Genomic DNA, 26122 nt, shown 5'->3' with positions numbered 1-26122 from the left:
GATTCCCCTGCAGACCACATCAGGGCTTCAGGAAGGTTGGTTAATGACTGCTCTGATCCTCCAACTCCTTCTGGACCTTTATTTCCCTCCCTTCTCCCCCACTGTGTGAGGTCTTATTCCTTATTTAATAAAACTCAGTGATTCTACCTTCCTGTTAGAACTTATATAAAGGCTATTGATTTTTGTATGTTCCTTTTATATCCTGCTAGTTTACTTAATTCTTTTATTGTTTGAGTTAGTTTTATCACTAATTCCCTGGGGTTTTCCAGGTATACTATCATCATCTGCAAAAAAAGATAATTTTTCATTTTCTTTACCCATTCTTATGTCTTTGATTTTTCTAATTTCTTTGTTTAATACTTCTATTAGTAGTGTTGAATAGTAATGGAGATAGTGAGCATCCTTGCCTTGGATTCAGGAATAAGATTATACATATAATTTATATATATGTATATATATATATACAGTCATGTGCCACGTAACAATGTTTCAGTCAACGACAGACCACCTACACGACAGTGGTCTCATGAGATTAGTACCATACAGCCTAGGTGTGTTGTAGGCTATACTATCCAGGTTTGTGTAAGTATACTCTATGATGTTTGCACAACCCCGAAATCTCCAAATGATGCATTTCTCAGAACATATCCCTGTCGTTGTGATGCATGACTGTGTAAAGATTTTATATATATTTTATTTATATATAAATACAATGAAATATTTATTTGATCATTTTCAAAAAACTCTCAATTCCTACTTTCTTATTTTTATCTTCAGTGGGTGTTGAATTTTATTGAAAGTTTTTTCAGCATCTATGGAAATAATTATGATTTTTTTCCCTTAGATTTTAATATGATTTTTCTCCTTAGATTTTTAATATGGTATATGATATGAATAGATATCCTAATATTGAACCAACTTTGCATTCCTGGAATACATCCCACTTGGTCATGGTATATTAAATTCTTAATGTGGTGTTGGATTCTGTTTGCTAATATTTTAGTATTTTTGCATTGATATTCATAAGTGATATTGCTCTGTAGTTTTTTTGTATCATCTTTATCTGGTTTAGGTATCAGTGTTATACTTGCCTCATAAAAGGAATTAGGAAGTTTTCCTTCCTTTCAATGCTCTGTAATAATGATGGAGAATTTGGGTCTACCAGTCTTTGAAGCTTTGGTAGAATTCCCCTGTGAAACCATATTGGCCTGGTGTTATGTGAGGTAGTTTCTTAATAACTTTCTCTTTTTCTTGGCGAGTGTTTTGCAAGCCAAAATTAAAATTTTACAATAGGTGAGTTAGCCCCTTCATATTGATTGAATGACGTTTGGCTTCAACTGTCATATTCTATAATTTTATATAATTATAAATATTTTATATCATATAATTATGTCTATTTTATATTTTTTTCTCTGAGAGATGTGTTTCTTTGCTCTTTTTTATAATTTTTCATTGTTTGTGTGTGTATTTAGGAAGATTTGTATTTTTGTTCTAAAGGTTACCTTGTTTATTTGTACTTTTTTTTTATTGAGGTATAATTGACCATATAACATATTAGTTTCAGGTGTACAACATAATGATTCGATATTTGTGATTCAATTGTATACTGTGAAATGATCACCACAATAAGTCTAGTTAACATTTGTCACCATACATAGTTACATATATTGATATATACATATATTTAATTGGGTTGTTTTTTTGTTGTTGTTGAGTTGTATGAATTCTTTATATATTTTGGATATTAACCCCTTATCAGATACATGATTTGCAAATGTTTTCTCTCAGTCAGTAGGTTGCCTTCTCATTTTGTTGATGATTTCCTTTGCTGTGCAGAAGCTTTTTAGTTTGATGTAGTCCTACTTGTTTTGATTGCCTTTGCTTTTGGAGTCAGATCCAAAATATCATTGCTACGACTGATGTCAAGGAGCTTACCACCTATGTTTTCTTCTAGGAGTTTTGTGGTTTCAGATCTACATTCAAGTCTTTAATCCATTTTGAGTTAATTTTGTGTAAGGTATAAGATAGTGATCCAGTTTCATTCTTTTGCATGTGGCTGTCCAATATTCCCAGAACCATTTATTGAAGAGACTGTCCTTTCCCCATTGTATGTTCTTGGCTTCTCTGTCATAAATTAATTGGCCATATATGCATGAGTTTATTTCTGGGCTCTCTATTCTGTTCCATTGATCTATGTGTCTGTTTTTATGCCAATACCATACTGTTTTGACTACTATGGCTTTGTCATATAGTTTGAAATCAGGGAGTGTGATGCCTCCAGCTTTGCTCTTCTTTCTCAAGATTGCTTTGGCTGTTTGGGGTGTTTTGTAGTTCCATGCAAATTTTAGGATTGTTTGCCTTATTTCTGTGAAAAATGCCTTTGGAATTTCATAGAGATTGCATTGAATCTGTAGAGTGCTTTGGGTAGTAGGGACATTTTAACAATATTAATTCTTCCAATCCATGAGGATGGACTACCTTTCCATTTATTTGTGTCTTCTTCAATTTCTTTCATTAATGTCTTATAGTTTTCAGTGTATAGGTCTTGCACCTCTTTGGTTCAGTTTATTCCTAAGTATTTTATTCTTTTTGATGCAATTGTAAATGGGATTATTTTCTTTCTGATAGTTATTATTCATGTATAGAAATGCAACAGATTTTTGTATACTGATTTTTGTATCCTGCAACTTTACTGAATTTGTTTACTCTAACAGGTTTTTTTTTTGGTGGAGTCTTTAGGGTTTTCTATATATCATATCATGTCATCTGCAAATAATGACAGTTTGTCTTCTTTTCCAATTTAGATGCCTTTTTTTTTTCCTTGCCTAATTGCTCTGGCTAGAACTTCCAATACTATGTTGAATAAAAGTGGCAAAAGTGGGCATCCTTGTCTTGTTCCTGATCTTAGAGGAAAAGCTTTCAGCTTTTCACCATTGAGTGTAGCTGTGGGCTTGTCATATGTGCCCTTATTATGTTGAGCTATGTTCCCTCTATACCCACTTTGTTGAGAGTTTTTATCAGAAATGGATATTGAATTTTGTGAAATGCTTTTTTTGTATCTATTGAGAACATATGATTTTTATGCTTCATTTTAGGATCACCTTTAAATCAGATGATACCACATGTGGCCAATCTCTATTGCTAAGGGAAACTATCCATCATTTTTCTACTAGTTAAATCATTATGAATTATTTCACTTTCTTTTTCTCGTATTACCATCCACTGGTGTAATACTCTGACATATAGAATACAGTTATAATAACTGTTTTAATGTCCTTGTCTGTCAATTCTAACATTTGTGTTAGTTCTGGGTCAATTTTGATTAATTTCTCATCATAGGTCATATTTTCCTGCTTCGTTGCATGCCTGATAATTTTGGATTGGATGCCAGACATTGTGATTTACTTTGATGGGTGCCTCATATTTCTGTATTCCTCTAAATATTCTTAAGCTGTGTTTTAGAATGCAGTTACTTGGAAACAGATTATTTGGGGTCTTGCTTTTAAGATTTGTTAGGTAGGACCAGAGAAGTGTTCACTCTAGAGCTATTCTCTACTATTGAGACAAAACCCTTTTGTATACTCTACGTGCATAAATCATGAGGTTTCCACTTCTAGCTGGTGGGAACTACTGTGTCTGTGCTGGGCACTGTCACCCCTAACCCTTCTGGATGGTTCTTTCTCCAGCCTCAGTCATTTCCCCTCATGCATGTGCTGACTGGATACTCAGAGGACCTTCTGGAGATCTCTGAATCTCTCCCTCTGTGCAGCTCTCTCCTCTCTGGTGCTCTGCCCCGGAACTCCAGCAGCCTTTGTCTCCCTGGATCTCGGCTCTGGCTCCTTAACTCAGGGAACCCACAGGCTCCTCCCAGTTTCTCGTCTTGTGCTGTAGCCTGAACTGTCTCAAGGCTGTAAGCTGGGGCCATGGCGGGGCTCACCTCACGTGTTCCCTTTCTCTCAGGGGTCACTGTTCTTTGATGCATGATGTCCAGTCTCTTAAAAACCATTGTTTCATATTTTGTCTGTTTTTTGGTTATTTCAGATGGGAGGGTAATCTGGTCCCTATTACTCCATCTTGGCCAGAAGCAGAAGTCCTGGCTTAAAAACCTTAACCTAGCAATTTTATATTTCTTATTCAATGAAAGAAAATTTCATTATAGCATTTTAGTAATTCAAGAAGTGTGTGTCTGTGCCTTGAATGGAACTTTTGCACACTCCAAAAGCAAATTCTGACCTAATGCTGTTTGTCGATAGATCTTAAATTAAAAATGAAAAGGGATAATATCAGGTTGGTTATATAATGTTGTCAAATGTCTCTTAAAGAATTTAACTCCTTACCAGAAGCCAAATTGTTCAAATTACTAAACGGTGCCTTCTCTAAGGTATGGCAAATTGCTAAAATAAAAGAATGATTATACACACTAGTAGCTGCAATGCTTTTAGAATAATTCACTTCTTGGAAATGCTACAGAAACACATTTCTTAACCTCTTCAGATACCCTTTAAAAATGAACAAACATGAATTGATACCTTGATACTATTGATGTCATGCAAGTAGAGGCCCACAACAGAAGCTAGTATAACATACAATAGACAGTATAAAAATACTATAGAAATACTTTTAGATATCAGAAATACTTTAGCAAATGATCACACTAAATAGGCTGTGCTAACTATAAGCTTCACTAGAAATGATCACCAATCTAACTCTATAATTCACTTCTCCCACGCTAGTGTTTAGTATAGCCAACCTAAAAAATGATATAAAGGTATGTTATACTAACTTTATCAATAATGATACCCTTTGAGGACAATATATAAGTGAAGAAAAATGTCCTTGTTCTGGATGAGGAGGATATAAATATTCCTGGCATGTAATTGTCATGACAAGACTCAGGGACAATATATTTCAACCCATTAAGGTTTACCATGGGATCTTTCCACCTATGCAGAATTCAGGACCAAGGATGCCAGCACAGGACCAAGATTAATGATTCTGTGGGGTTCTTCATTAGACTGTTTCAAGATTATGATGACTCCCCAGTGCCCTCAGGTGATTATATCTCCTTACCAAGAGTCCAAAGGGATAAATCCCATAGGAGTTAGACAACTTGAGGAGGTCATCAAAAATGTGTCCCTCACTTTGGTTGACCCAGTAAATAATACAACCCAAGCCTTGAAGACACAACAAACAAGTTTAAATTCTTTTTTTTTTAAGTTTAAATTCTTTAACCAAAGTAATTGTGGGCAATAAAATAGCCATGAATTCTCTTTTTTCTAACCAGAGAGGTATCTGCACCAGTACTAACACTTCATATTGCACCTGGATTAACAAAATCATTGTTTGATGTCTATTGATCAGTATTAAATGCTTCTACAGGGCCACTGTCCTAACATATGATATAAAGACCAAAAGGGGGCATGAAGACTATAATGTTCCCACTTTCCCAATAGATGGGACAACAGATTGATTGTTCTGAAGCTATGGTAACAAATAGCCATTGGAAGTGATTTTAAACTTGTCCACTGATCAATGACAACTTCCCTTAGTGCACATGCTTTCATCAGCCTGCCAGTTGGTGAGTTTGTCAATTCTCCAAGTCAGACACACAGCAATGGATGTCCTCCCATAAACTTGCCTCTGCATGCCCGTCATCAACAGTCTCACCTGAGTGGTGGGCTCGTCAAACTCGGACAGTCTTATATTTGATACTCTCTCTAATTTCAAAATTGCTCACTTGATTTAGGCCCTGATAGTATCATCAGCAGCTACCATTACTTGAGCATCAGCTAAGCAAGGTATTACACCAGCTGTTTACATACATGAAGTATGGATCACCTAATACAGCACTCAATATCTGAAATAAAAAGATAAAGCTGAAGTTATGGCTTACTATAGTAAGGGAGAGCTGCATTGGTCAGGCATAGTCTCCCTAAACAGAGCCGACAGCCGTATTCAATAAACTGCTTTATAAATGTCCAAGGAAGCTGTACATACAATCTGAGATATCTTATAAAGAATAGAGATATAGTCTTTATTAAAGATGTGCTGGTAATTACCCAGCATAGAAGAGTATAAGTAAGTTAACAAGACAGTGGAAGAATTTTTTACCATTTTCCCAGTGATTCTATTTCCACGGATTATCTTACTGGATGTTAGACTAGGACACTTCATTGAAACAAAGTATCATATCATTTAGTAGCCATAACACCTAGTACCTCACTAAATGATTTTTGATAAAATGTTGTTAGAAAAATGGCTGGCCAAGTATCATGCAACAGCATCTCCTATCATACAACAAATTAATATACATTTATTGGGTGGAAAATGGGGAAAGGGACAAAAAAGATGGGGTGGTTCTGTATTGATATCAAAGAGTTCATAAAAGGATAAAAACTCAGGTCCAAAATCTTCAGCCCACATCGAAGACTTCACGTTCTGAGGACTTGAAACAGGCCAGCCCTAGGTGCTGGTCTCAGGGAAGCAGGGCAGTGTGGCTGTCAATGAAGAAGCTCCTCTGTCAAGGACAGCCCTTTCTCTCTAGTTCAGAGTGACACTTCTTGGGCACAAGTCTCAGATTCTGTTTGCTCTCCCATCGATGTAGAGCCGACTGGCTGGGCATGACGTCATGCCTTTGATCTTGGTCCTGCTGGAAAGAAAACATACCTAACACTGTGCAGAGCTGAGGCTTTATTTTGTCTTTATGAATATCATTCATTCATCAGGGTAGGTGGTTCTAATCTAGACAGTTTGGGAGAGGTGGAACTTTTAAGAAAAAAATTTAGTTCATTGATTTCCTAGCAGTAGTTTAAAGAACTACAGCTTTAAACAGTGAAGATGAGTGGAGAGAGGAGATGGATGAAGAGGGACCTTCTGTAGTTAGAAATCTGAGAAGGAACAAATCCAAAATTGCTTAAGACAGCCGTGTCTAAATACCCTACCTCTTCCCGCCACCTGTCTTCCCGGGGAAGCCTCTGCAGCCGGTTCTTTGTCAGCTCAAGTTGTAGGCCATCGAACCTGCACTTAAACCAACGGTGAGCTTCTTCCAGGTTAGCTGTTATCTGAACACATCAATGTTATCATTAAAAGTTACACCAAAAACTTATAACGGTTTCTTTGTTGTATTAGCTCACTGTTGTATTAGTTCAAAAGACTTTTTACCTAGATATGAAAAGACCCAAATTGTGACTGCAAGGTCCTTGCAATCTGTTTGCACAATACACACCCTATAGATGAGAGAGCAGGGTCTGAAGGCGAAGTTAGAGAGGCATGCAAGCTGCTGCTTTTCATGCACCTGTTAATGTTTCCTGGATGTGAACTGGGGCAAGAGACGACTCGGGAAAAATAAGAATGGAAGTACAGGGTGGCAGCGAAAATGAATGTGGTAGTTCAAACCATATTTTGAACTTTTGAGTTCGGTTCTCTAAGACTAAATACTTCTCCCAAGTCCCTAAACTGTAAAGGCTAGATTTTTCTGTTGTGCTTTATGAAGGTAATAGAATGAACTAGTAAAAAACTAGACCAGCTTATTGTAAGTTGTATTCTTTTTATTTCCTTTATCATCAAAGTATTATATACTTCAGCTCCTTAGCACAAACTTCCAAATTATCTTTGTTAGACTTGAAAATAATCCCTCTTACTAGTCTGCTTTTGAAGAGGATCTGGAATCAATATTCACAAATATTTACTGAGGGCCTATATGTGCCTGGCATTTTTCTAAGTATTTGGGATACTTTGGTATTTTGAAGGTAGAGCCAATAATTTATAAATGTTGCTTCAAAACTCTAGAACATATCCTCTAGAATAAAAAGTAAAATGACGGTTTTCCCCTTTGATTATGTTTCATGGACAGCATTTTCGGTTTTTGATTCTGAAGCTGAGGAGGTGGTGTATTTCTCTCTTGCCTGGGAGAAGGCAAGTTCCATGAGAGCGGGGCTTCGTCTGGCTTGTTCACCCGTATCTCCATCCCCTACCATGGCGCCTGCCAAATAACAGGTCCTCAATAAATATGTGCTACTATGTACTTGTCCCAGATTAGCCAGCTCACAGTGTGGGTACAATGTAGAGAGAGAAGATAGAGCTGCCCTGGTCATTTAACTTTTAGAAAGGTACAAAGCTAAGATACTTCCCAGGTCTGTTTGTGCATCCTGATGACAATGACACTCCTACCCCTAAACCAAACCAAACCCCTCCTTTCTCCAGCACTCCTTACCAGGAGTGGAGGGAAAGATGCTTGAAATGGCATTGTATATCATGTCTCCTCTTGTGTGGCAAATGAGAAGAGAGCTAACATTTACTGAAACTTACTTGGAGCCATCTATCAGAATAACAGGGTACAGTCATGCATTGCTGAACAACAGGAATACTTTCTCAGAAATGCCTTGTTAGGCGATTTCATCATTGTGTGAACGCCATAGAGTGCACTTACATAAATCTGGAAGGTACAGCCTGCACAACACACCTAGGCTACTACTAATCTTATGGGACCACCAACATATACGTGGTCGGCTGTTGACTGAAACGTCATTATGTCTGTAGTAGATATTAACTTCCTGACTTTTATGGATGTGGTAACTGATGAGTTTAAAAAAAAGTAAATGTAACTTCCTTAAGGGCACAGTAAGTGTCACAGCTGGCATTCAAGCAGGTTTGTCAGAGTCCATATTATTTCTAACATACCATTCTGACGCTGATATTGTCATGTAATTTAATGCCTATAAAAGGGACAAATCATGACCAACTGACAGCAACATCATTGCGATACTTTAAGCTTAAGAATCTGTTTTCTTATCTGGAAAATGAGGGGTAGTTGTGGTAGACTAATGATTTCAAAGATCCTTTCCAGCTCTAAAAATGTATGATTTTAAATACCTTCAAAAAGGCTGGTTTAAAATATTAGAACACAGAAAACAAATTCACAAATTAATATGGCCTGCTTGACACTTCCAGTTGTTGATGGAACAAAGAGCTTCCACTGGCGTTAGTTCATGTCAAACAATAATGCATTAAAGTCCACACACACTGTCTTCCCTTATATTTAGTGGTAGGGACTTGGACTTCAGGTTTAATCAATATTTCAGCATTCTGTTATCGCTCATCAGGACACAATATTAATCTAAAAATTATTCTTTATAATGGAGACTACACTTTGTAAGTTGTTGGTTCTTTCCGATTTCTGACAGCTAAGGTAGTGAGGATTTTACACTGACTTGGGTTGTCTGAGGAGACGTCTAAGACTTTATGTCCATGAGTCTGGCTTACCTGTTCTGATTCCACACTGGCTTCTTTTAGTTTATTCTCTGTTGCCTCTTTACATTTCTTCAGGTGTCTGATAGTTTCTTCTAATTCCTGAAAACGAGATACAAAGATTTTTACATACACCCAACATACCATATGGAACAAAATGCTTCAATGTTGTAATAAATGGGCAACCAAATTATGAAAGGATAATGGGGTACTTTCTAACCTCAGGTGCTACCACAATACAAGATAAAAACTTATTTTCAGTGTAACCTACAGTATACATATGTGTATATGATTACAGATTTTGACTTTGATTTATGGATTCTCCTGAGAAAAAGTGATTAACATCACTTTCCAGAACTGGAGGGTATTTTCATAGCAGACACTCTCGGTTGGAAGGCCAGGGCTTGATGACCTCTTGAAGTCCCTTTCAATGACATCATGTTATCTTTTGATCACGTTGGGAATAGTGAAAAGTCCTGTGACAGCACCAGGTGTACCTGTACTCCAGGGCAGAACCAGGGGGTCCACGGCTCCTGAAAGACTAGGAAACTCAACTCACAAGTCTTCCTCAGTAATCAGTATTCTGCATATGTGAGCTTGACTTGTTGTTGAAAAATGAACATTGTGTTTACTAAGTTGAAAATGGAGAGCATGTACCATATCCAAAGCTGCAGGCTTTTCCTAGATACTATGATTCCAAGGACTTAGCTAAGATAAACAACTTGCAAATTTGTTCTTTTATAGAATTGAGAAGATCTAAGTGCTGTAGAGCTGGGTTTTGGCACATGTCATCTGCTGACAATCTGAGATGACTCTCAGGAAGCCTCGTACCTGGCACCGGTACTCCAGTTCCTGCCTTATTTTCTGCTCTGCCTCTAGGCGCAGCTCCTGCTGTCTATTCCGGGCAGAGGTATCATACTGGCTCTTGGCCAAGAGCTGCATCTCTTTCTGTAGGTTAGTCATTTCAGACACAAATTGCTGGATACTCAGTGACTGGTGGGGCACAAAGAGGGAGACAGCTGGTGAGCCTGTCCGAATTGGGGATTTCATGTGCATGTAAACATAGAGTTTGTGGAAATAATCTACCTGTTCATAGTTTTTTTTCTGATATTGATCCTTAATTAGCTCCATTTGCCTCAATTCTTTTTCTATTTGCTGAAAGTAAATGTGGAAATAACATAGAAAGATGATCAGTGCAAAAACTGGCTTGCTCTTTTTGCCTATAGGATGACAGAGAGAATCCCACATGAGACCCACAGTTATCAGTTCCTGCTGGGCTCTCCTCCCCTCCAGCCCACTGACCCGGAAAGAGCCCAGTCCTGTACACACACCACGGAAAAGACAGAGGGGGAGCCAGAACGTGACACTGGTGGCTAATGAGAAACCGAATGTTTACACCACAGTATCTCCACTGGAAAAAGAGACAGTCCCCCCAAGGCCATCTGCCCCCTCGCAGGTGTAGCTGTAATGCCCGGAGAACACACAGTGGTGTTAGTGCTATGAGACCATCTTCCCCAGACACCACCGCCTGCCTGGATCCTCGTCAGACACTAAGGAAGTGAGGGGAGATTTAGGGTTTCTCATACAACCTTCATCCTCTCTATATTCTGAGCATTATTCGCCTTAGCCGACAAGTGGAGCTTAATTTGGGCCTTTTGGTTCTTTATTTTCTCCTTGCTATTGTTCAGTATCTTTTCCAGCTCTGTCAGTTTCTGCCGCAGCTCGCGGTTGGTCCGGGATACCTCCACTGATCTGAAGTTGGCTTCATCAAGGGCTTTCTTCAGCTGTGGAACACAAAGGGAAAATGAGAACGTTTTTACTTTTCATTCAGTAAGAAAAGCTTATGTTTAGCTTTGTCCCTATATTTTGTTCTCTTTGGACCTTTCTTTTAAAAAGGAGGGTAAATGAGGCAATAATGATGATGTCTGATTAAGCGGGTTTGTGATTTCCATAATTTTTCAGACTAAAGAACACACTTCCCTAGAACAGATAAAGAATGTAGACGTATGTTCATCATTTGCTTTTTAAGAGCATGGCTTTGGAGTCAGACAGACCTGAGCTCAGACCCCAGCTTCACTGCGTACTGGCCAAGTGATTTTGGATAATGAACTTCCCTGAGCCTCAGGTTCATCACTGGGACAGTGTGTGACTGGCCTAGCCGACAGGAGTCAGATAACAGGCAAGTAGGATAAAGGAGAGAGGGAATGTGGAGGCCGGCCCACAGGGATTGCTCAGTGATCATCACCTCGCTTTAAGCTTCTCTCTCCCTTTCTGTCACTCATGTCTGGAGAAGTGAAAATAAATTATATGGTAGTTTATATAAATACTTGTCAGTTATTGATTATCATTGCATGTATTTTCATAATATTGCTTTTTTGTTTTTAAAAATTTTAATAAACTTGTCTAGTGGAAAAATAGCATAGTGATTACTGTTAAAAACAAGACAACAGGCCCCACATGGAGTCGCTTATGCTAAGCCCTATATCACCAAACTGAGACTTAATTACAGTCTTGGCTCTCCCAGAAATGGACTCTAACTAGTCAGTCAGGAATCGCCTGATCAGCACTAGCTGGGTAACCTGCCTGCTAGACCCCTGCGGTCCCCTAAAGGCAAGTAACCTTGCAGTAACCAACCCACTTTTTTGCCTGGTATAACTTCCTTGTTCCCGCTCCCTTCTGCCTATAAGAGCCTTTCATTTGTACAGCTCCTCGGAGCTCTTTTCTATCTGTTAGATTGGATGCTCCCTGATTCAAATTGATTTTTGCTCAAATAAACTCTTAAAAGATAAACTAAGGCATATTAAAAATGTTAACAGTTCTGGTGTCAGAAAACACCAGAAAGAGTCCCTGACGGCCCCCAGGAGCAACGAGCGGCGAGGTGACAGTAGCCCGTGAGCGGCCTGGTTCTGGAGGTCGTGGGTAAGTCCCTCTCGGATCCTAGCTCTGCAGGTTTTGCATTACGAGCTTTCAGACTTTATTTGAGCATTTCTTTTTCTGGACTAGGTCTGGAGGCTGGCTGGAGTGGGACTGGGTCTGACTTAAACTGGATTGGGTCCAGTGTGGGGCCTCAGGTGAATAAAACTTTGTTTTAAGGCTGGACAAGCAGGTTAGCCTTATCAAAGAGAATTCTGAATCACAGCAGCCACAGCAGAAAACCTGTAACTTAGATAAGCGTATCCGTTTAAGAGGTATCCTAGAACAGAAGGGCTCTCACATAAAGGGTAGAGGGAAAGGACTTTTCCTCGTCTACAGTTTCTGATGACCAGGATGAGACCCACTGTGACACCCCACTGGCTCCAGAGCCCACAGATGGGATCTGGGAAAACTAGCAGAAGCTGGCAAAAGGTGAGAATTTTTACCAAAGTCAGCTCTCGCAGATGTCTATCTGTGGTGCCTGGTCGAAGACAGGAAGGTAAAATTTCACCTGTCCTTTCCTTTCCAAATTCAGATTGGCAGGCAAAAACATCGGTAAGAATTAGATCTTTGAATTCTGACTCATGAATTTGCTTTCAGGTACCCATGGTTGTTGATCCTTTCTCTCCCGGGGACAGCTATTGTCTTCTTGTTTGTCTTGTTACGTGTCCTGGGAACTTGGCTTGGCAATTGTCAGGTTGGGGGCCCTAAAAATATGGCTGGACAGAAATGTGAGCTGCACTCCTTTGTGGCAACTGCCTCTTGCCAGCTCTCAGGGGAGTTGTCTAAGTCTGTCTGTCTTTTGATTATCTTTGGTTGTGGCTCTGGATCTTAGGAGGGCAGTATCTTTTGCACCCTCTTTGGGGATGCCTCTTGCATCCATGGGGTTGTTCAATATCGCCAGGAGTATTTACTGTTTGTCCCAGCTGAGACCTGGCCATATATTTGAAAGAATTTTTTTTTAAAGTAGCTCTATGGTCAGAAATTGGCCAAACTGGAACCTGATATTCAGAGCCTGATAGGATCTTTTTTCAGGCCTTCTCCCCTAAGCTAAAATGAAATATGTACCTGGAGGGAAAGAAAAACATTCTGAAGCCTTTGTGGAAGGATTTACTGAAACATTCCAAAGACACATAGCTCTAAATCTAGAACCTAGGAATCTTTGATTTCCATCTTAGTTAAAGATCTTCTCCCTGATATAAAGAAGCCAAGTGAAGAGAATGTAGTTGGATGGGTGGGGCAGCCTCCATATCATTCAGGTTGCAACCCAGTTCTTTGAGAAATTAAAAACAACTGTACTTGTCTTTACTTGTCTTACAAGCTGAGTCTTTACAAAAATAGAAATGTGGCTCTAGAAACAATTCAAAGCCCATCTATCCTTTTTACCAATCCCCAAACCTCCCCTATTCATCTCAAAACTTGCAGCTATTGTAAAAGATCTGGACTTAGGGAACAAGTCCTTCTTAGTGGAACTTGCATTCTTTCTCTGTGCCTTTTGAGATGTAAGTATTTTAACCTGGTCTTCTCCAGGAACCAAGCTAATTCTTATCAGAAGGAGGAGGGAAAAAAAAAAGGAGAAAGGTTATTTTGAAAACGAGGCCTCTGAAAAATCTTAAAAGTCTCTTTCACAAATATTAGTAAAAAGCTTTAGCCATCTGAGCAGGTAACCTTAACTTATTCCATCTGCCAGGAACAAAATTTGGATCCAACTGTTCTTTTATAAACTAGTGAGTTTTGCATTATTGTACCTGTTTCACGGCTAAAATTTTAAAACGAAACCTATAAGAGCTCTGTGTCTGTATGTTTATGATTGTCTATGTATGCATGTTATAGATACTGTGATTTTTTTTTTCTATCTCCAGATGGTATTGCCAAAATTAATTTGTAAAGAGTTCTATTTAATTGGCTTAAAGACAAACAAGTGTTTATATATATCAAGTATGCTCTCAGAAATATAGAAATTGAGGCCAGCCCAGTGGCGTCGTGGTTAAGTTTGTGCGCTCTGCTTCGGCAGCCTGGGGTTCACAGGTTTGGATCCTGAGTGTGGACCTACGCACCGCTCTTCAAGCCATGCTGTGGCAGGTGTCCCACATATAAAATAGAGGAAGATTGGCACAGATGTTAGCTCAGGGCGAATCTTCCTCAGCAAGAGGAGGAAGATTGGCAACGGATGTTAGTTCAGGGCTAATCTTCCTCAAAAGACATATAGAAACTAACCTAAATGTTTTTCAAGTTCACATGATCTAAGATAATCTTCAGTAAATAAAAGCTAGTTTAAGTTTGTTGGTTTAATTAAAAAATGCTGATAATTCTAAAATTAAATTCTAATTAACTATAATACTTTTATTCTACCTAGTTTTACTAAAAGTCAAATAAGACCATGTTATCTCTGTTACAGAATTTGCCAGCAAGAAAGATAATTTAAGATGATGGTTAGCTGTTTAATGTCTCATGAAATTTTCATGAGTAATCTAAACATAATTTTTAAGAATAAGTGAATTAACTAGATATAAGATGAAAGTTTATTCATAAACTTTTCAATAATAATTATGCTTTATGATATGTCTACTTAAAAAGTTTCCAAAATCTTTTTGGTAACTTGAAACCTTAAAGTTACACTGAGATAAATTAAATGATAGCTATTCATTGAACATCTAGATCATTTCCAAATAAGATAAAATACTGAAACATTAACTATTAAACATAGGTTTTTCCCCCTAGGCTTCCTTTTACAGAGGAAATAAAGATATTTGGGTCTATTAGTAAACATATTTTGTGCCACATATAAGAAAGAATATACTTCTAGAAGCTATGAAATATATTTATAAACACCAATCCACAGAATGCTAGTGCAACAGACATCCACAATTGCTTACTTCTTAGTTTTCACTAGGAATTAAGGATTCTAAGGGTTAAGACTTCTAAATCACTATATGTAATTAAAACTATTTAGAAATAATAAGGGTTTGAAAGGAAACAACTGTGTATGAAAAGTAGGTATGGAAAGTAAAATGATTCTTTGTTCCATAATGAGAAAGAGGAAAAAAATAGAACAAAATCTGAATGGATATTAAAAAAAGTTGTAGAAGGTCTGTGGAAAAGGAATCTTGGGAAAGGAATTTTATGTGTGGTCAAGCTGGCTAAGATGGGAATGGATTTAATTTGTGTGTGTGTGTGTGTGTGTGTGTGTGTGTGTGTGAGGAAGATTAGCCCTGAGCTAACATCTGATGCCAATCCTCCTCTTTTTGCTGAGGTAGACTGGCCCTGGACTAACATCCGTGCCCATCTTCCTCCACTTTATATGGGACGCCACCACAGCATGGCTTGACAAGCAGTGCATCGGTGCACGCCTGGGATCTGAACCTGTGAACCCTGGGCCGCCGAAGCAGAGCACATGAACTTAACCACTATGCTACTGTGCTGGCCCCTTAAATTTTTAAATAATGAATTTTAATATCAAAAGTACACTGGTGCTTATTGAGAAGACTGGGTTTTCATAAGTAATCAAAGAGCCAAGTTTTGTTCACAATTATGTAACCTTCTGTATTTGCCTCTAAAATCTTCTATTGTCACTTTGGTTAAATAATTATCATTTCATAATTATCTATGATCCTATTTAGTCAATTGTTCAAACTTTTTGATGTTTTGACAACTTCCCAAAATCAAATTCTAAATAGTCTTTTTGACCTCAAAGTAACTTTGAGATTTCCCAGAGGGCCCCTGGAAAATCTCAAAGGATTTGTCTCTCACCTAGTAAAAGAGAGATGTTAAACTAATTAGGTTTATTTGGTATGTTAAATTACATGGGAAGCATTGTCAAATAAGTGATGATAAACCACCTTATATTAATAACATGCATCATACAAATATAATCTAAGTGTTTTAGAAATTGTATGAAATTCCTAAAAAGCTGATAATGTCCTGGTATAATATTATCAGTCAGAATTCCAGTTATTATCTTAAAATGTTGTATGTCACAAAAATAACCAAATTTCCTTGTCAATTTTATTATAATGAACCCTCATCAGATCTTTAACCATGGGTATTTTTAAGTCTCTTGTCATTTACAGACAGTTATTGTTTTACATTGATGATTTTGCAAAAATGAGATTCCTGGAAATGACCCTACCAAGTATTCTTGACCAGTGATACCCCTGCCAAATTACAAGGTGTTGAACTTTGGGTGCATATTTCACAACTGAAGAAGGCTCCAGCTGACATCGGGGTAGATTGTGTCCTCCCAAAATGTCAGAACAAGAACCTTTCTTTCCATTCTTTCTCTCTCGGACCATCCTTTTCCTAATTCTTACACCACGAAGGTCCTTATGATTCTTTTGTCCACATTTTGCCTTTCTCTGGCTTGGAAAGATGATGCCATTGTTCACATATCTCAGGCCATTGCAAAGGGGGGTAATCCAATCTCCCAACAACTGCTGGATTTGCCACGATGCTGGTGATCCTGTAGTTCTGCCCATCACAAACTTCTCCCTGACTTCCAATGCCTTGGTTTCTCTGGAACAAACTCAGCCCCTCTCTATTGTGACAGACTCCCTAACCCTGGAGGTCCATTTTCCTGACCCTGGTTAAAAACTCCAAACCTAGGGAACCTTGCATCCAGGCTCTGTACAAAGAAAGGGACATAAGGCAAGGGTAACCAGAATAAAATCACCTGTATGGTCTACAGACCCTTAAATTTTACTGGCCTCCATGGCTGTCACATTTCCAGTCTCGAGCCACAGACTCAATCAGGAATTACCAGGAGGCATTCATAATTCAAAATTAGCTTCCTTTGGTAGTTCCCTAATGCCTTGGCTAGGAGTAAGTGCAAATGAGGCTACCATCAGGAACCTCTCCTTAATTCTTGAAGATATTACAGAATCTGCTGCCAAAACAATAGCTGCCCAACAAAAGCCCCTAGAGTCTCTGGCCAAAGTTGTTCTTGATCATAGGATAGCCTTGGATTATCTTTCAGCTGAGCAAGGAGGTGTCTGTGCTATGGTCAGCACCACCTGCTGCACTTAGGCAGTTATGACATTCCTGGGGAAGTTGGGGCTCAGCTCTGTAAGATCACTGAATAAGCCAGTTAGCTTAAGAAAGTGACTCTTTCAATGGGGTCTTTCTTTGATTTATTTGATTCTGATTGATTTGGATGTTGAGAACCATGGCTCCGAAGTGCCCTCCACCGTTGGGAATTATCCTGCTTATAATAATCTCAGTAGTCTCCCTGGTGCTCTGTATTCTCTCAAAAGCTTTAAAGGCATGCTCACAGCTGCTAACCCCCAAGCAAATGATCTAAGACTAGAACATCTGAAAAGGAATGAAGAGAATGACTGACTTAAAGAACGTGAACCCAAAGTCGTGACCTGTGAATACCACACAGAGATTCAGCAAAAAACTACAAGAACTCCAGAGCAGTAGCTGGGAGTAGTGCTAATGCCTTAAATTTTGATTACATCTCTCAGTTAGGCTGAGAGTCTGATCAAAGGGGGAGGAATTGTTTAAAAACAAGACAACAGCCCAAAATGGAGTTACTTATGCTAAGCCTTATGTCAAAAACCAAGACTTAAATTAATTACAGGTTCAGCTCTCCCAGAAATGGGCTCTTAAACTGGTCAATCGGGAATTGCCTGGTAAACACCAGTTGGGTAATATGCCTGATAGACCCCTGCCACCCTCTAAAGGAAATTAACTTTGCAATAACCAACCACTTTTTTGCTATAACTTGTTCCTGCTCCCTTCTGCCTATAAAAGTGTTTCATTTTGTACTGCTCCTCAGAGCTCCTTTCTATCTGCTAGATTGGATGCTGCCCAATTCGAATTGATTTTTGGTCAAATAAACTCTTAATTTTTAATATGCCTCAATTTATCTTTTAACAGTAAATTACTTTACAGAGTTCTCCTCTTCCTCATGTGCCCTTAAATCAGTGCCACTTGATTTTTAGGAAGGGGCCAGCTGAGAAGGGAGAAGAGAGGAAGGTGGTATTCTCTACGGCTGATAGTATTTAACCTATAAAAGAAAGATGTCCAAGTTATTTGTACCTCTTCTGTCTAAACTAGCTCATTCCTTCAGATCCTAACTGCACGCCACAGTGTTAGTCTTTTATTACCACCCAACTAACTTCCTGTTAGGTATGCCACCATCACCTCCATCACAGCTTTGTCTAGAACTGGGTAAGCCCTCACAAGTATCACTTACTTTGTACTGATGTTGTTCAAGCACTGTGATAATCACTTGACATATATTTTACAATTTAACCCTAAAAACAATCCTGGAAAGTAGTTGTGGTGATTTCCACTTTATGATTGAGGAAACAGACTGAGAAGTTAAGTCACTTGCACCGACAGTAAATTCACACATTGCTGATAAGAGGCAGAGCTGGGGCTCCTCCTGGGTGGAGCCCCAGCCCACTCCTGCTGCTAACTTCTCACTGACGTCACACTCCCCCTTGTCTCGGTCGCCTCACAAGTTGACAGTCGTCACTGATCCTTGTTAAAAGGATTTAAATTTTATAAGTATTCTGAACAACTATCTCTGATTAAAGATAACTTTAATTTCAGTGCACCTTTTTGTGTGTGTGTGAGGAAGATTAGCGCTGAGCTCACATCCGTTGCCAATCTTCCTCTTTTTGCTGTGGAAGATTAGCCCTGAGCTAACATCTGTTGCCAGTCCTCTTTTTGCTGAGGAACATTGGCCCTGGGCTAACATCCGTGCCCATCCTCTTCTACTTTATATGGCATGCCACCACAGCATGGCTTGATAAGTGGTGCATAGGTCCACACCCGGGATCTGAACCTGCGAACCCCGGGCCGCTGAAGCAGAGCGTGCGCACTTAACCACTACACCACCCAGCCAGCCCCTCAGTGTACCTTTTTGTTTCCCACAGAATTTGCTTTTTATAGTTTTAATACTTATACAGTACTTGGCAATTCACAAAGCACTATATAAATAGTTGAATTTGATTTTGTGAATGGTCTCTGTAAACTGCAATTGCTAAATGCACCAAGTTTGGCAAAATACAGACCAGCCACCCCAACCAAGTCCTGGAATTACTTTAATTCTTCCTTCCCCTTTGCTCATGATACATGTAGTGTATGTTTGGTGATTCTTCTGTCAAAATGGATTTCTGATTTAATTGTTCTCTATTTTCAACAGAACTACTTTGCTTGGCCCTAACCATTTAAAGGCCAAAGTAACTGTTCTGGTTTTCTTGAGCCTCCATGTCTCCAGTTTCTCATCATTCTTGCCTACTCTCCACTGCTGTCAGACTGACCTGTCCTGAAATTGCTCACATCATACCCCTCTCTTCTCAGAAACCTAGAGTGCCCCACTTTTACCTAACAGTTCACATCCAACATTCTGGTAGTCAGGGCCGCCTACCAGCTGGTCCCATCTAAGCTACTCACTCTCAGACACTTCCCAAAGTGTCTGCTCTGAGCAAGAGGCAATCCTCCTCATTTGCTCACACGTCCTGTTCAGTTGTGTAACTAAGCTGTGTTCATCCTCTTATATGGGGTGTCCCAGCCCTGTCAGCTCTGCCAGTCTCAATCCTGCACTTTCGTTAAGCTTTCCTTCTTCTATCACCCAACCAACCTAAAACAAACTTTCCCTTACTCTGAATTCCTTCAGAATTGCACAGAGCCTCTAGCTATCCAAGAAAGGTCTTCTGATGTCTTCCCTATCTGTCTTGTAAAGAGTGGAGATCACAGTTAAACAAGGGTCACTTAGCACACACCAGAGCATGGACCGTATCTTCTACTGCTTTTATATGCGCCTTTCAGGAGACGGCAGATGCATGATGGGTGCTAGTTAGGTGAACTGAGGAGACAGGTGACTTGATATCTGTCTACCAGATGGCAGTCTCCTCCTTCCTCTGTCCCACTCAGTTATCACTCCCTGATGGGAAAGCTCTCATCAAGACATTGCTTCACTGGCCAGAGAACTGTATATCAGAAACTGGTTTTTTGTGCGTCGATTTACAAACAGCATAGAGAGGGCTTGACTGCATCCGGCTTACTGGTCAAGGGGGCATTAGGAGAGCCCAAGAACAACCCCAGCCCTTCTCGGACGTCACGTAGCTGGTCCTCCTCCTAGAAGGGGAGGCTTGTCACTTAACTCCTACCTCAGTCACTTCCCGTTGTGCTGCTTTCTTTGCAGTTTCTCTCTCCGTTTGGAATTGCTTTCTTAGAGCTTCTATGCGTTCAGCATGCAATTCTGCTTCCATTTTGGATTCCTCAGTCAGGCGATCTCTGTTTTGAAGAAGACAGACGAAAAATCACCTTTAGAAATCATCTTAGGAGGTAAGAGAGATCTGGAGGGGAATGGGGCACTGTCCAAAAGGTGTATGATTTACGAACAAGAAGCAGATCAGTCACCAGGTGAACCTCACTGATCTGGAGCTCATTAACAGACGAGAAAAAGCATTTACCTGTAGCATTAAAAACAAAAAGTCGTTTAATATAAAGAGATCCAACCAAAAGAGTGAAACACATACTCTTGTTTTAACCAATACTGAATAGTCTTGAGGCAGCAACATTTCACAGAATATAAAATTTGCACGGATCACAAATACGAAAAATACCTTCTTTGCCTTAGCTTACATCTGTCTCCTATATCAATAGCTCACTACGTGAAAGAAATAAAGATCTAGGTGCACACTGCATTTCCCCTGGGTACAAATTCTCATGGAATGTTATTAATATCTAAATCATATTTACCTAGATACCGTTTAAGACAAAATTTTAGTGGCTTGACCTGAACTTGCTGGCTTTGACCTAAGCAATCTCAAGCCAAAACTGAGGACAACGATGGTTTAGCATCTGCTTAGATGGGTTATTCCCATCCAGGCTGCTGTTATTCCTTTTCCAAATCATGCTTTTAAAGGACAGATAAGCTTTTAGATAGAAAAGGCTTCACAAAAACATGCCAGTGTCCCTTCTAACCAATAGCCTTCAAATTTTGGTTTAACCATCATGTACAGAAGGAGCTTGATACTAGATGAGGGAAGAGCTGAAAAGGAGATCCAAACGAGCATACCCCGGCCAGCTAGTACCTGCTGCTGTTCAGCTATGCCCGGTTCCTTAACATGGCTCTGCTGGGAGTACTAGTTCAAAGTAGGAGAAAAGGGGGCCTGGCCCGGTGGTATAGCGGTTAAGTGCTCGCGCTCCACTGCACCGGCCCAGGATTCGGATCCCGGGTGCGCACCGATGTACCACTTGTCAAGCCATGCTGTGGCGGCATCCCATATAAAGTGGAAGAAAATAGGCACAGATGTTAGCCCAGGGCCAGGCTTCCTCAGCAAAAAAGAGGATTGGTGACAGATGTTAGCTCAGGGCTAATCTTTCTCACGTACACACAAAATAATAATAAAAATACATCTTTTAATCTGTAAAAAAACAAAACAAAACAAAACAACAAAGTAGGAGAAAAGGTTTAACTAGTTTATGTGAAGGAACCAAACGTACTCTCCCAGAGTCTCTTCCCTAAGTACACTGTGACTATACTGCCCTTACCTGAAGGTTTCCAAATTCTGTCGCTCAAGTTCTTTCTTTTCCAGTTTCTCTTGAACCTGATCAAGCTTTGTTTGCAGACGATGATTTGCCTGGAGAGCCTGCTCCAGGCTCATGGCCAGCCTTCTGTTGTCTTCTCTAGCTACATCCAGAGCTTTTTGTAGAGGCTCCATCTGAAAGAGAGGAGTGTTTTCAATTCCACTGTAACAGAAGCAAGAAGTCCCTAACACTGAGTGTTCACTCCTTACACTGTATCATCAAGTGCCATTGAAACAATAATTGGGTGGAACCAGGGATTCCAGATGCCTGGAATATGTATGTGAGAACTTATTACAGACATTGCTTAGGAGATGCTCCACTGGTCATGGCAAAGCTTTGGAAAATAGGGCCAACTTAATTTATCCTAATTTTTAAAATTTTAAACTAGTTAAATTCCCCTTCTTAATCCTATGAACTTCTGGTCTCACTGCCTAGAGAGATAAGAACTGGCAACTTGTGTATCCTTCCAGAAAAAGCTTATTTATATGAAATATCCATGTGTATTTTATATATGTGCATTGTGTAGATACATATTAATGTGCATACATACACCTGCGAGCACACACATGTGAGTATGTCTCCTTATTAATAGTGGGATCACCTGACTGAGGTTATAAGTTATTCTCTAAACCCTTTAACTTCTGCAATCATTTATGCATTAATAAATGAAAATAATGTGGACTATATAAGGCAAAAAGAATTAGGCATAATTGTAGTCCTGGTCTGCCAATAAATGACTCACTGTTGAGAGTGCCGGCCCATTTGTAAATATTTCACTGTCCAAGACTCAGACTTGAATGAAAAGGAAATTTACCTGATTGTTTTACTCCATTTTTCCAAAACAGCAATGTCCCAATAAACCCAAAATACCCATGTTATTATCTATAATAACCTGGCTCTACCTCACTGTTGTGCTGAGCATCCACGACAAGCATCCTGGCCTGCCACTGGTCCACTTCTGCTTCCAGCTTCTGCACCCTTTGTTGATTTAGAGCCCTAAGAATGGGAAGCACAGAAAGAGTGACTGTAGAGAAGAACTATCTAGAAATGATACCATTGGGAGTTACAGGGCACTGTTCTTCTAAGGAGCTCAAATAGCATAGGTAGTAGGTTACAGATGCTCTGAATATCTGCAAGTTGGCAGGTGACAATTATCAGCCTCAGCTTTAGTCAAGAAACTAAGGCTCCTAGGGATTAAAAACCTGTCCCATCTATGATTCAATTTGGCTTGATACATTAAACTATCAATACATGTTAATGACTAACTTATGGGCTGGTAATTTATACTATATACATATCACTAGTACAAAAATATATCACCTCTACATGGATTGACTTGTTGAGATTTTTGCTTCTAAATACAACAGCTACCTAGAACTTTACTGTGAATGGTAAACAATATTTTTAATACTATCCCCTTGACTTTTAAGTTCAGAGGTAATATACATTCATAATATGTAAAAATAAGCCCAATGAAGAATATAAAACTCAGTTGTTCTCCCATAACACAGAGGCAATATGTACCACTAATATACATATTACAATTTAGAGGCCTTATTAAATTCAGATCATTTGTTAATTAACCTAAAAGGGAAACTTTAATGTAATTTTTGAAACATTCAAAGGAGTTTACTTATAAAACATGGCTAGAAGTAGTTCTCAGAATGATTCATCTAAAATAATTATTAATCTTTAAATAGGATACTAATAAATGGATAATTAATTCAAACTAAAGTAGGCACTTTGCTTCAATTATCTTAATAATTACTATTCTGTAGACCCAAGGGCAGGTTTAAAGGGCACAGAAAACAGCAAGGGTAAAACAAAAATATATCACACGAATTTCAGGAATGCATACTCTTTCACATCACTACAAAAGATGGGAATTCTGAATTTTTAGAAATCATGTTTATTTCTAATTCCAGAATTTCCTTAATTTGCTAGTTCTTTAAATACCATTTTACTAGTTTTTTGCAAAGGAAGCAATATAAAGTGACTTTGTTTCTTGACTGTACACTTCTCCCTACAACAACCGCAGCAGAAAAATACAAGCACAAAGACAGAAAAATAATCTGATACCTTTCTTTCTTGAGGCCTGCAATCTCTGAATCCCTCCGCCCAAGCTCTATCTGTACTTTTTCCAGAGCACCTTGCATCTTACTGTGAGAAGCCAGCACGTTCTCCAGCATGATTGTAACTTTGCAGTTGTCTTCTTTAGCCTCTGCCAATTGTCGCTGAAAGTTTCCCACCTAACAGAAAATGAAACAAGACAAAGATATTTGACCCTTTCTGGTTATTCTTCTGCTGTTGAGTCCCATTACTTCTAGGAAAGAGTATGGAAATCAGGCATGGTGGAACCCTAGGAAGAATAATTAAAGTATATTTTATTTTTATTTCATTTGTTAAGTTATTGTGACTTTGAGAAAAAGAAAACTAGACCCTGGATCCTACGGATCCTATGGAGAACTCTGCAGTGCCTCTTAACTGTTGTCAAGTTGCAGCACGTATATTGACTGGATACTTGGGGATCAACAATTTCTTGGGTTTAGAGGTGGTCCCAGGCTGGCCTGCTCTGGCCATGCTCGCCTGCTCTGGCCATGCTCAGCTATCTTATGATGGGGGCATAAGGACGAGAACACATCTGAAGCCCATCAGAATTATCTAAGGGAAAAAGACCATAAGAGAAAGTAGAGCTGCTGAAAAATGATGTGACTCACAATCCTCTTCAGAGATGCAAAATCTAGTACCTGCTGTCAAGAAGTTTGGGATGTGACCTCTGTTCCCACTAAGCACACACACTGTTAAGTAGAAATCATTTAGTGATTTAATTTAACATGAAATCATAGCAGTGTTATATGATGTTAATAAAACATAAGTAGGCAGTTTATTATTACTAAGGATAGATGTGTTTCAACAGAAAAAAATTAGGACTTTTTCTTTTGATTATTTTAAGACAGCAAGTTCACAAAAACATTGGGCGTTAAATTATGTATTTTTAAGGGAAATATTTTAAAGCTCTTTTGAAGTTATCTTTTCTTTAGGGAAAAAAACCCTCCTCTGATCAATCCTCATTCTTTCTTACTAAAGGTAACAAGAAATGCAGGAATGTGGCTGGAGAAGGAGATCCCAAGCGCCTCATCTCAGTAACAGGCTTTCTGCAAGGACTGACGCCTTGCCTTCTTGTGCTCCCTGTCCTCCAAAGCCTCCAGGTCCCCTTTCAACTTCTGACTCTCCTTCAGGGCTGCGTCACGACACTTCACGGCTCGTGAGAGCTCCTCTTCATTCTTTTCAAGAATGGATTTCACCTTCATAGAAAAAAAAGGAACAATAGCTTTTCCAAAGCACAATAAATCGGCAATTAGAATAAGACACAGCAGTTTAGAAACCAAACTTAAAATGTTTAAATATGCTTATCCACTATTATAAGTAAAAACCAGCTTTATTAAGCTGTTTTTCCCTTTGTAGAAAACTACAAAGCAAAAAAAAATCTGTGGGAATAAACAGGGACGAACCTAATACATGTCAATCTCCATGAAAGCACAGAATAAGGGATAAAGGAGATAAGTCTGTGAAGTAAGATGTAAAATAGGGGAAAAACTGATTATCATGGAGTTTGAAAATATAAATGCACAATAAAAGCCAAGATGAAGATGAATAAGTACTAAATGATGTCAAGAAAACTGTTACAGAAGAATGAATCCTAATTAGAGGTATAAGAATTTTATATCCCTGAAACACTTTTAGTATATTACACAATCATTTCAGATGATCATCACATTATTTTAAATATTACTGTTTAAAAATGTTTTATTTTGAATTAATTAGACTCCCAGGATGTTGCAAAAAAGTGCAAAGAGTCCTGTGTACTCTTCATCCTGCTTCTAACGGTGACATCTTATATTGCTGTAGTTCGAAATCAAAACCAGGAAATTGACTTCGGTACATTACTGTTAACTAGATTAACTGGACAACAGAACTCAGTTTTCACCATTTTTTTAAACTGCAGTCATCTATGTGTGTGTGAACTCGCACACAGCTCTATGTAATTTGATCTTATGTGATTCACATGAACACCACCACAATCAAGTCACAGAACTGCTCCATCGCCACAAGAGAACTTGCTTGTGCTGCTTCTTTGTATTTCACATACTCCCCCAAACCCATACCCTGTCGCCTGGCAACCTCTAATTCTCTATCTCTATAGTTTTGTCATTTTGAGAATGTTATTTTAAATATTTTAATGTAATTAATTTTGTATAGGTAATACATTCACGTTATTCTTTTTTAACAGCTTTACTGAGGTATAATTGACATACAATAAGCTGTGTATATTTAAAGTATACAGTTTTGTTATAAACCAATGTTACTGCAATAAACAAAAAATTAAAAAAAAAAATAAAAATAAAAAAATAAAGTA

General features: G+C 38.7%; 1 protein-coding gene across 7 annotated transcripts in view; it reads right to left on the bottom strand.

Annotated features, from left to right (window-relative positions):
- Nucleotides 1-6288: 6288 nt before the first annotated feature.
- The window catches only part of CCDC150 (coiled-coil domain containing 150), a 70184-nt gene continuing 50350 nt past the window's right edge, over nt 6289-26122 (bottom strand). For 5 of the 7 annotated variants that reach the window (XM_058549481.1, XM_058549480.1, XM_058549478.1 and 2 more), the window contains 11 exons: nt 24882-25010; nt 23785-23954; nt 22608-22701; nt 21670-21839; nt 20280-20406; nt 10836-11030; nt 10333-10401; nt 10078-10239; nt 9262-9348; nt 6942-7061; nt 6289-6649 (listed from right to left, as the gene is read on the bottom strand). In XM_058549481.1, the coding sequence (XP_058405464.1) occupies nt 6521-6649; nt 6942-7061; nt 9262-9348; nt 10078-10239; nt 10333-10401; nt 10836-11030; nt 20280-20406; nt 21670-21839; nt 22608-22701; nt 23785-23954; nt 24882-25010 (1452 nt within the window). In that variant the 3' untranslated portion in view covers nt 6289-6520. The remainder of the gene's footprint in view (nt 6650-6941; nt 7062-9261; nt 9349-10077; nt 10240-10332; nt 10402-10835; nt 11031-20279; nt 20407-21669; nt 21840-22607; nt 22702-23784; nt 23955-24881; nt 25011-26122) is intronic. The other 2 variants (XM_058549483.1, XM_058549484.1) reach the window with 2 other exon arrangements.

This window comes from Diceros bicornis, chromosome 10 (assembly GCF_020826845.1).
Source record: "Diceros bicornis minor isolate mBicDic1 chromosome 10, mDicBic1.mat.cur, whole genome shotgun sequence".
NCBI lineage: Eukaryota > Metazoa > Chordata > Mammalia > Perissodactyla > Rhinocerotidae > Diceros > Diceros bicornis.
Note: the sequence above shows the minus strand (reverse complement) of the source record. Positions and strands in the feature narration are given on the sequence as shown.